We start from the raw sequence: 12049 nt of genomic DNA on the forward strand, positions 1-12049 counted from the left end.
TCTGATTAAAAACACAATACATAATGGAGGCGCAATTACTCTTACTCACTGTCGGATAAATGCCCTTAATATGATAAAGGTGTTCACGATGTTGAACTGATGGTGCCAAGGATATGAAGATTGAAGTACATATTTAGAGTCGCTGCTGTTGAGGTGTTTCTGCGATGGCTCGCTCGTGTTAAGAAGAGGATTGTGGTGGTGATTTAATGACGAACACTTGTCCCTTAAGAAAAAAACAACAGGTCAGCCTCGTCCAAGGCATTCAAGTCCTATTAGTTTCAGTATTGCCGCTCAGTGACATCCGGGATAATATCACGTTCACGCTGACCGCACATTCATTTAAATGATGCCAATACCGTCATAGAATCACGGTCCAGAAGTAGAGTGCAACAACAAAAGAGAAACACAAGGTTGTCTGGAACAACTGAACCTGGCTGTCAAACATCCTCCAGCAAATAGCCTGCAGTCAAGCAAGGACATGATTGCATGAACAATGATCGCAATGGAGGACACTTTGATTGCTCATGTAATAACTTTCCAGTGTTTTGTAATCTGAGCCTTCCAACACTTGGTTTTCAGAATCAGAATCAGAATTGTATTTATTGCCAAGTAGGTTTTCACCTACCTGGAATTTGTTCTGGTGTATAGGTGCATACAGTGAACATAAAATGAACATAAAACATAAAAACATACAAACACAATAAGTGCTCCTAAAAATACAAAAAGCAGGGCAGGAGTGCAAAAGTGCATGTGCAATGTTCAGTGTGCAAAGTAGTGTGAGCATAACACAGGCTTGAGGTGTGGTGGCGGGATAGGTGACCCCGTCAGGTGGGGGTCCGGGCCTTGTTCATGAGGCCAACGGCAGCCGGGAAGAAGCTGGTTTTGTGGCGTGAGGTTTTGGTCCTGATGGACCGCAGCCTCCTGCCGGAGGGAAGGACCTCAAACAGTTTGTGACCCGGGTGGGAGGGCTCGGCCACAATCTTACCTGCCCGCCTCAGGGTCCTAGAGGCGAACAGGTCCAAATCTGAATCGCTGGATCGTATTTCATTGTCTGTCTGTCACCTGAACACAGCTAAAGGCTGTGAACATTTCCAGGTGAGAACTCAAGCTCTCAAACTCACCTTGTGCAAATTAAACCTGAAGTTATCTGTCATTGTTTTACCCCTGCATCATTCAATAAAGCCCTGCTTTTATAAAATTTCCATCCATTTCCATCCGCTTCATCCGGGGTCGGGTCGCGGAGGCAGCAGACCAGCAGGCCGACCCAGACTTCCCGCAACACTCTCCAGCTCACTCTGGGGGGTCCAGAGGCGTTCCCAGGCCAGCTGGGAGATATATTCCCTCCTGCGTGTCCGGGGTCTTCCCTGGGGTCTCCTCACAGTTTTTTTAATTTACTTTAATTTGTTTTAACTTTTCTCTTCTTGGAATTTATTCCATAATAAGAATATATTTGAAAAAGACAAACAGTTTTACATAAAAACAACAACAACAAGCATCTCCCTTGGTGGCTGCCATGTAGCAGCAGAGGACCTTAAATCAACCCTAAAGCTGCAGATCCTGCATGGGAAACTATAGAATGCCCAATAAAACCAATATATTACAGATCATGTGATTCAGTATGGTTCCACCTTGTCCACCATTCATCATCCTTGATAACGAACTTCTGGAAAAGACTCCCGGTCCTATGAACCAAATGGAGTGCAGTCAGAAAGGCTTTGTACTAACAATGAACCTCATTTTCAAAAAGGAATGATGATGTTTTGACACATTGACACAAGGATAGATTGCTCTGGACCATATTGCATCCCTGTCCCAAAAGCAATCTGAGCCGTTGGTAAAAACTTGTTTAAGCGATGACTCTGCACTATGGTACAGGGAATAATTGAGATGAGTTGGACACTCATCTTCTGACTCGGTGTACTTCACTTTTGCTCTTTCGGGGATTAGAGGATGTGTGGGCTTTGACATAGCACTGCAAAACTGGCAAATCACCACGTGGCACGGAATCTTGAGATCTCGTGACGCACATGTTAAAAATGCTCCTTTCAGCATGTGGCTTGGACTGGTAGAGGTGACCTTGTGATCATCCCAAGAACACAACCTGATTAAAACTTGCAGCACACAGTGTAAGCACATCTGTCCTTCTGTTTCGTGCCAATGTTGTTTTCTTCTTTTCTAAAGTGCCACATTTTGAAAGTTATGTGTACAATAACTGCACGCTAAATACAATCTAATGCTGCCGTTAGGTTCATAAGTCTGCTCAACTAGTTTATGGCTGGAAGCATAACTTCCTCGGGGGTTGTTGTCACCCGGCGGTTGCCAGACAACCAGCAGAAAACTTCTGCTGAAAATGTTTTCAGAATTTTTTTAATTTTTTTAACAGTGTACTTTAGCCATTGTACAAATTGAACAAGCAGAACAAAATAAATATTATCTAGTTGCTTTAATTTGATTTAATTGTACCTTTAGATAGAGCCAGACTGTTCCCAGTCTTTATGCTGAGCTAAGCCAACAGCCTCCTGGCTTTAACGAATTAAGAGTTGTATCGATCCCGTCCTCTAATTCTCTGCAAGAAGGCGAATATGTGTTTCCAAAGTCGATGACTTACATAGACTAATTTGAGACAAGTAATAAGAGGAGTGGCATTTCAATTGCAAGGTTTATCTCGTGTGGCGTCTACTGCTTTGTGGTTCCTTCTCGCCTCCGTCATTTGTTTCAACCATACCCTCTTGGTTCGATCCATCCAACCCACAGAGAGAACCGCTGTAATATCTTCCCCCCTAAATAATATATCCCAGCTCTCAACCTCACAAGGTCATTTATATTTAATGTCTGTTTTTGAAACAATATCTTCTAAAAAGGTGCAGGGGATGACAAACTGGAACAACAGCAAATAAGAGGTTACTAATTGGCCAGTTAAAGATTCATGATCAGAAACAGGAAGCAGGAAATAGGAAGAGGAAAGTACCAATGGTTGTACTTGATTCGACTTGAGAGCCTCCTGCGGATGGGCGGTAATGGAATAATGCAATCATGACTGAAAGTGAGTGGCAGATTTTCATTGTGGTTCCATTTAGCCCTTGTATAATGAACAGGCAGCATCTATTCCCCCTTAATGATCTGGGACGAGGGAAGAGAAATGCAACATGACAGGCCAAGGACAAACTGAATCCAGAGTGGGGTTTTGTACAAGTGGGTTTTGTAGCAAAATGCGAGTATATGCACAATGTGTGTGAAAGTTGCACTCCAAAGTATGTTCCTCAGAAAGTAACAGCCATTAACCAGGGCTACCTATCTGTATTCATAACACACTACAAGTTCACTCTTTGAAAAGGCTTCAGTCATCAACATGGGAAAACATCCCTGCAAGCTATGAGTGTTAGTGGCCAGCGAGCAGCCTCGTTTTGAGGTATATGCACTGCAAATAGAGAACAAGTCATTTCAGCCTTGAGTGAATCTAAAAAGCCTGTTTCCATGAGCAAAAGGAGGTCAGATGTATGAAGTCCTGCACTACCGCCGTCATTCAGACCCTCTCAAAGCCGATCATGACACAGACTGACATCGGATGCAGATACACGACATTGCAGTGGAACAACACCGCTGGAGCTCCTCTTGGCACTTGACAATATGTTGGTCAGTCTTTAAGTGCAACTTCACACGGCCGTACAGTTTCAAAGCATCCTGGCTGCTCCAAACTACTTCCTGCAGCTGTCGTGAGGGTTTCGAAGCATCGTTAAAATGAAATAATGGCCTCCTGAATCATGCATGGGATACTGAAATCCTTTAAATGGGAGATGAGGCAGGTCCTTGTCTAAGGCAGCGTTACACTGATCACACTTTACATTATATTTTTCAATTTCCCAACACTGAGTCTATTCAAATGACAGTCAGTCTTTTCTGGGTTTCAAATGTGCAACAATACATACATTGTGCTGTAAATAGAGTCGAGTGTGTCATGTGTTTGCTCAGACAAAACAATGGAATATTTAAATCAATAAAGAAAATAATAAATAGTTGCAGCCGTATACCCTCTGTGGATTAAAGTGACCAAGTGCGATAGAGCCATTCATCTTTGTAGTCTATGACTATAGAATGTGATTGTTAAGTATACGTATAAATATGTGATATATTATTACCATAGCACATATGGTCAGGCTAGCTTTTCAATAAAGATGTTAGAACATTTGAGAGAATTCATCCCATTTCATATCTCAGCATCCAAACCATGTCCATCAATAAGCATGACCTACGATGAAAAACAGTCAGAAAATGGATCATTGTGAGCACAGTGCAGGGTCTCCAGAGAAGAACTGTGACAACCAGAAGGAAGGTGGGGGTGCTTGGTATAAACACAAGCAGTCTGTCCACCACTGGGCAGACATGCTCTGGATGTGTTTATGTGTTATGAGAAAAGCAGCAGCGGAGAACAAACTGACGTAGTTTGTCTGAATTTGAACAAGATCAGCAATAATCCACCCCAAGAAAAGAATAATTTGTAACCGTTTGATTGCATTGATAATGCATAATGTTTCCATGACATAACTTTCATCGTTTTACAGAATATTAAAACAACTTACTTGGAAAAACATTAAATAATAGGACTTGACTTTTACCCAAAGCAGATCTCATTATATTTTAAAATACATACAAAATAAAACAGTACTTTGTCTTTTGCATTATTGATGTGTTTTTTGTAATGATAAGCAACATTTTGCTGTGTAAATAAAACCTCTTTAGTCCCGATTGCTGCCTCACACGTCACAGTGGTGCACCAGTTAGCACCTCCACCACACATCAACAGGGACACCCACCCCCCTCCCTTTCTGTGTGGAGTTTGCATGTTCTCCCCATGTTCATGTAGCTTTTCTCCAGATCCTACGGCTTCCTCCCACAGTCCAACGATGCAGGTCAGGTGAAGGGATGACTCTAGCTTGCCCCTGTTGTGAATGTGAGTGGGATGGGTTGTCGGCCTATGGGTTGGCCCCGAGGTAGTGTTAGGTTGTAATAGTTTATTTTGATAACATCTGCAGAGGTCTTATGTTTTAAATGAATACATATAGAACTAGAATGGGCACTCGGTAGAGCGCATACCTTCGCATATCACAAGATTGGGCATTGAATTATGAACATTTTGGCATTAGTTGCATGCCAATTGGACAAAAATGTATCGTGCTATGGTAAAAAAAGAGTTTGACCTTTCCATGACCTTGACCTTTGACCTGATTGATCCCAAAATCTAATCAAATGGTCCCCGGATAATAACCAATCCTACCAAATTTCAGGCGATTCAAGAACATTTTGACCTGTTCATGACCTTTGACCTTGACCTTTGACCCGATCGATCCCAAAATCTAATCAACTGGTCCCCGGATAATAAACAATCATCCCACCAAATTTCATGCGATTCGGTTCAATACTTTTTGAGTTCTGCGAAAGATTTTGACCTGTTCATGACCTTTAACCTTTGACCCGATCGATCCCAAAATCTAATCAACTGGTCCCCGGATAATAAACAATGATCCCACCAAATTTCATGCGATTCGGTTCAATACTTTTTGAGTTCTGCGAAAGATTTTGACCTGTTCATGACCTTTGACCTTTGACCCGATCGATCCCAAAATCTAATCAACTGGTCCCCGGATAATAAACAATCATCCCACCAAATTTCATGCGATTCGGTTCAATACTTTTTGAGATTTGCGAATAACACGCATACAAATAAATAAATAAATGGCGATCAAAACATAACCTTCCGGCATTTTCAATGCGAAGGTAAAGATATTATAATAGAAAATATTCGGAAGAATATTGATATTGTTATTAATGTATTGTGAAGCATAGGGGTAATGTTTACTCGATGCAAATGGCAATAATTAATGTATATTGCATGAGAGTGACTGTATGTTCGTATTATAGATTGACGAGGCCGGTTGAATTCCGTCAAGGGACTTTTATTGTGAAAGTGACTTTAATGCGGACAATTATTGTGAAAATACTTGTTTAGCGACTTGACCGGAAGTGACGTTTTGACCGGGCCGGTGACATTGAGTATAAAACTCCGTGGATTAGAGAAATCGGGTCTCTTCCACAGGTATTCGACGCCGGAAGGAGGGCGGAGGAGCCGAAGAAGAGCACGATCGTGAGCCTTGAATGTTTGTTTTACCCTTCCTGCCATTAAATGTAGATAACTTAATTCACGCGCGTCCGGAAGCCTGTTTTCCATCATTTGGGAAGTGCCCAGTTTCAGAACTACTTTACAGTAGCCTGGCCATCAGTCCGAGGGTTGCCCAAAGTCAGCTGATGATGGCAACACTGTTCGACTGTGGGTCAGTGGTCAGCAGGTCCGTCTTTCATTCAAAGGGTCGGCGGTTTGATCCCCGCTCGCGCCCTAGTCGATGTGTCCTTGAGCAAGACACTTAACCCAAAACTGCTCCGTGTAGCTGTGTCTACGGTCCACTTTGGACAAAAGTGTACATTTTACAATTTAGCTGATTTTATCTTCAATATAATTATCAATCCTAAGAGCAGGTACTGGCTCTGTATGAGACTGGCTGAGACGGATATGGGCCAGGTGCAAAGTAACAGTGTTGGTTACTGACAACAACCCCTCCAGAACCCGAGTCCCAAATGATCACAGTCATGTTGGAGGGACGTCCAGAGGGACTCGACTCTAAATAAAGAGGAGCACATTTTTGTAACAAACGACTGACAAGATGAACATCATTTATTCAAGAGAATTATTGAACAAGTCTATTAACATTTCCCTGCAGACAAAAACAACAAGACCCAGATAACATATCTCCAATGATTGAGTCACATTTTCACCCAAACACACGGTGGCATACATCTTAGTAAACATCTGTGAAGTGTGATGCTGTCAAATATGCAAGATCGCAGTCACAACAAAGCAGCCCAACTTCTGGAGCAAAGTACGAACATCAGAGGCTGAGGGAGTCTCCGGACTCGTGAAAATGAGTTCATAAATAGAGACGTTACATTTATAATGCTAATTTAAATAAAATGCTGTCCCGATATCCCCGTATTGCATGAAAGTATAGCAATGAATGATATGCTCCCGCCGGTTGAACCATCTGATCGATAAAAGGTCACATGAAGCATTTCATCACCGATGAAGGAAGAAGTAGAAGAAGAAGCTGTGCCGTTGACAGAGTAATACACTACATGTGTGGGAGAGAGACATTACATGGAGAATATTCACATGATTAGAAGAGGTGAGTTTCAAAGGTGTGATGTTTCTCACAGGGCTGAAGCTCCCACATGCTGTTAACATGAATAGAACGGGATTCATCAGGTGGGCTTTTTACTCATCTGACACTTCCAGTCCTTTCCTGAGCAGCAGGAAAGTTAAGTTTTATATAGACAGTACGTAGCAATGAATCAAACGGTATACCCTGCAGTTCGCCGACTTGAGCATTCATCAACACGCAAACAAGAGACTCAGTAAACTGCATTTTCAAGTGAATAAATGAATGCGTGAGTACCAAACATCTCCACCTTTTTTTAGACTTCCAGCCCGTTTGTGTACGTGTGCAAATTACCCAAAACATTTTGGAACCTGTAATGTTTCCAAGGAGAAGTCAGTCAATGTCGAATCATTTCTGCTCTCGCCGCTAAAAGCCCGAAAGGTTGGCCAGGGAGTGCCAATGCAGTCACGGAAAGGGAGCAATCTTCCTCTTCCGAATCACTAACATGACCCCAGTGGCTGCACCGTCGCCTTCACAACAGACACTGTATTAAGTTTCTAAAAATAATTCAGCATAGTGGGACATTGCCGTGACTAAAGTTGTGCCGTTTCCCTACAGATAATGAATAAACTACGGAATTTAAATAGTTATTGCCAAAATCTTTCAAAATATATTTGTGGGCACCGCCATGACACGGCGACGACAGCGCAGCGCTCCTGACGAGGCTGCGGTTTGGCTTTTAGCTGGATGAATGTGCCTGTTGGCATTTGGACATCTTCCACTGGGGGATGTGTCTAAAAAACAAAAGGAAAAAGCCATTACACGACGAGGCTGCCAAAAGTGAGCATGTGGCTCATTGTCTCGGCTTTTCTTGTCAACACAAGGTGAGATGTCTCATTATTACATATATAGAACAAAATGCTTAGGTTTGCAAGTGATTGTGTGATAATGATGAAAACAACAGCATCTCTTCCTTTTGTCAAACGTACAGCATTTGTTTTGCACAGTATGAATTGGTGGCATAAAGTTCCCCGAAACAACACCAACAATAATGTGTTTACGTTAGAAATGACATGCAGCAGCAGAAGCTTAGCGGACTTGTTTTTCAGTTTGTATACCGGTAGTATTGTTGAAGGCATGCCGTGATCAATAAAATAGTGTCCTGATATCCCCTTATTGCAAGAAAGTTTCGGGGCTGGGCAAATGCAGACATCAACATGACAGCATGAAAAGGTGCGCCTGTGGTTACAGCTGCGTCTCACAGACGATCAGCGGTTCGATCCCCAGTCGATGTGTCCTGGAGCCAGACACTTAACCCTGAATTGCTCCCCGTAGCCGTGTCTACGGTTTAAGAATGTATATCGCTTTGGATAAAAGCGTCAGCAAAATGTTATGTAAAGGTAGATATTAATAGAGCAGCAAACAACTCTGTAATGTAAAGACATACTAGAGTAAACACAGAACAGCTTCTCTGTGCTTCGTTGTCCGGCTCTCACGCCGACCACACCATCCTGAATAGAATTGTATGAAGGATGTAGAGTTGGACTACGGTTCATGAAAGTTGCCAATTAGCACATGAAGAATAAAAAGTCAGACTTCCAAGTGTAAAATTAAGATAAGATGACCCAGATAGAGCCAACGCACCTTTAACATCACCTCCCTTCCATCTGGCCAGCCTTGTTCTCGGGCTTATTCAAATGAACGGAGGAAGGAAAATAACCCTGGATTCAACTATTAGTGCTTTTTAACCCTTGTGTTGCCTTAGGGTCATTTGACCCGAATCAATATTACACCCTCCCCCCGCCTTAGGATTAATTTGACCCCATTCAATGTTTAATGTCGGTGTTCTTTCGGTAGTCAACAAACAAACATAAAGTGCCTCACACTTAAACTTGGAAAACAATATTAATTCTAATAATTTTCTGGAGGTTTTAATTGCTGGCGTCAAATTGAACCCAAAGGGTAAAATATGTTAGTAAATATAAAGATAACAGGAGGGTGAAACATTGAATCGGGTCAAAATGACCCAAAGGCGGGGGGAGGGTGTAATATTGATTCGGGTCAAAATGACCCTAAGGCAACACAAGGGTTAAAAAACTTTTAGGACCTCGATTTAAAATCAAAATGTTTAATTCAAAATCAAATCAGATTGTCACGATAGGATTCCACCAAGATAATATGGAATACTTTCCACAAAACAAAAACACAAAACACATCACATGAGTATGTTGAATTTTACACAATATTTCCTTTTCACATCCCATAAGAAATGACCAACGGTCACTGTATTTGAAAAGAAAAATGTAGAATGATCGTTTGGACTATGCCACTGTCTAAACAATATCCTCCGATGATCTTTAGAAATAATGGCTGACCCGCCCTCCACCATAAGGATTTTACAACAGTGGAAAATGCCATTCAGCTTGCTCGCTGGTAGAATAAAGCCCGTCTCCAGACCCATGTGTCGGAGTTAATAACACTGGACGCTAACTCCCAACGATAATGTCATGGAGGCAAAAGGCTGAGCACCTTCAGAGAGAAGCTCTATGACACAGCCCGGCAGGGCCCGAGTCACAGAGCGCCTCTCCAGTCGGCAAGCCAACGTTTTTTCCTCGACCCCATTGAAAATCGAACTGACAGGCCAGAGTGTCCCAAAGTAGAAATGACTCACTCCGCTGTCCTCAACAACACAAACAGCCAGATCAGAGGGGGAGTGCACGAATGTACGTGACTTCCACTTTGTCCAGATAAACAGGAAGCAGATGAGTCCTCACTGACGCCAAGTTGTTGTTGTTGTTGTTGTTATTAAGCAGCGCAAATGACTGAATGTTTAAGGTAGTAAATAAAATGAAAACCTTGACAAGTTAAAGAACGTTGAGATAAGGCCGTCTTACCTCCAGAGTGGCGCGGTGGGCCACACAGGAGGACCACTCCTTGACCTTCACGAACCCTCACTGGACTTCTCCTCTGGGTCTTGAAGTTCTCCAGGTCTGTTAACCACAACAAAAGATTAGTACAGCTGAAGAAGAATTCATTCGTCTCAAAAGCCAGAAGCACACAAGACATGCTGCTGTTGTTGTTGTTTACAAAAGGTACAAATACACGACAGGTCATATCTGTGGCTGCTCAATAACTTCATATCTGGTTAGAACACAGCTACAGATCGGAGTTCAACGGTGCCATATGATGCAGAACTTTTGTATATTTCCATAAGGCACGCGATATGGTTGCATAAATGTGCTGTAAAGACCTAAACACTTCTGACTGGAGCAGAACGCAATTCCTCAAGTATAAGTCACACATGAGTGAATTTAATTGGAACTGTGAATTGTTATCACTTTCTGTGTTTCATCCACTGCACACAGACCAGTAACAATTAAATGACTAAGACTGAAACATAATTTGTATGGAGACCGATTACTTGTTGACAACCTGCTGAGAAAAAGCAAATAGAGACAGCAATCCGTGAACATTCTGCCTTTTCTCGCCTGCCGTGGCTCTTGGAGATATCGCAAGCAGTGGAGCCAAATAGGTGGCTCCCATATGACGACGTAATCGAGACAAAACCAGGGACAAAGAATGCAAAACTGACACCTCCTGTGTACCGCACAGCAGGGTGCGCCGCGTATAATAAATACATTACGTGATTTTTGCAGACCTAGCGAGTAATGGAAAACTGCATTCGGCAGAACTGCGAGTACATTATCGAAATTGAAAGCAGGTTTTTGTGGAGGTTCACAAATGATTTAGCAAATTAACGAGGAGATAATTAAGTTATTTTCATATTTGGTGCAGACAGATTGTGCGGACGCCTCAGTGGCCAATTCTAAATCTATGTCTGATCCATGGGTAACAATAGCATGAAGCCTCTCAGTGGATGAACAGATTGAGCAGTCGGGTCCCTCTGGACCAGCCACCCATCTTTACTGCAGATTCCTCTAAGTAAATACAAAGTGAATGTGAGAAATGTATTAATGTATCCATAAATATGAATGGATCAAAACATTTCTACATTTTTATTTCAGGCTTTGTATGTTGGAAATACTAGTAAAAGCATTCCTGTTCAGGTCTCTGCCGATGTTCCTGTTCATCGTTGTGCCTTAATGTAACACTAGCGAGAGAGTTAACCACAATAAAACATGTTTGTAAATGTAAATGTTTTATTTAATCTTGCTTTCACAGACAAACTTCAAACTGAAATCAAATTTAAGCAGAGACTTGGTAAAAGCCATTGCTCGCAGATATTAATAACCAGCATTGGAATCTCAGAGCGGCAGCGATAACTTCGTCTTTCTGTTGGCTGATCAAAACACTTTTAAGTTCCATCTTAATTCATCAGTTTTATTTTAATATATGTAGACTAACTAACAAAATAAACAATACTTGCAGCCACACCAGCTGCTAAGTTATTCTGCACTTTGAGTGCTTTGTGATGAATGCCAATATGCTGATGATTCGTGGGTATAATGTGTACCACCTCCGTTGTCACGGTAACCCATGCCCTATAAAAGACTACATACTAGTTTCAGCAGTGCTATTGTATCTTCCATTACTTTAATAGATCGGTAGTCCTGCTTGTGTTATGTCCTACTAGCATAAGTCATTTCAGTTTACATATCCTCAATTAAATAACATGTCAATTAATGTTTTCCATTCAAATTCATTTTATTGATCAATACTTTTGCATGAACTCCCAGGTAATCCATATTGCTTATAATGGGTTGATAAAAAACGGAATTCAGACAGGGTTTTTCTGACCGTGACAAAAGGACCTATGTTGTTGGGACATTTCTCTCAAAACCACAAATGCCAACCTGCATAAGTATATGTACAACATGTCATAA

At 41.8% G+C, this 12049-nt stretch overlaps 1 protein-coding gene across 4 annotated transcripts in view; it reads right to left on the bottom strand.

Annotated features, from left to right (window-relative positions):
* cntn3a.1 (contactin 3a, tandem duplicate 1) overlaps nucleotides 1-12049 on the bottom strand; it is a 76724-nt gene that overhangs the window by 37553 nt on the left and 27122 nt on the right. For all 4 annotated transcript variants that reach the window (XM_056423607.1, XM_056423605.1, XM_056423609.1 and 1 more), the window contains exon 5: nucleotides 10100-10195. In XM_056423607.1, the coding sequence (XP_056279582.1) occupies nucleotides 10100-10195 (96 nt within the window). The remainder of the gene's footprint in view (nucleotides 1-10099; nucleotides 10196-12049) is intronic.

The sequence above is a fragment of the Pseudoliparis swirei genome, chromosome 9 (assembly GCF_029220125.1).
Source record: "Pseudoliparis swirei isolate HS2019 ecotype Mariana Trench chromosome 9, NWPU_hadal_v1, whole genome shotgun sequence".
NCBI classification, from domain to species: domain Eukaryota; kingdom Metazoa; phylum Chordata; class Actinopteri; order Perciformes; family Liparidae; genus Pseudoliparis; species Pseudoliparis swirei.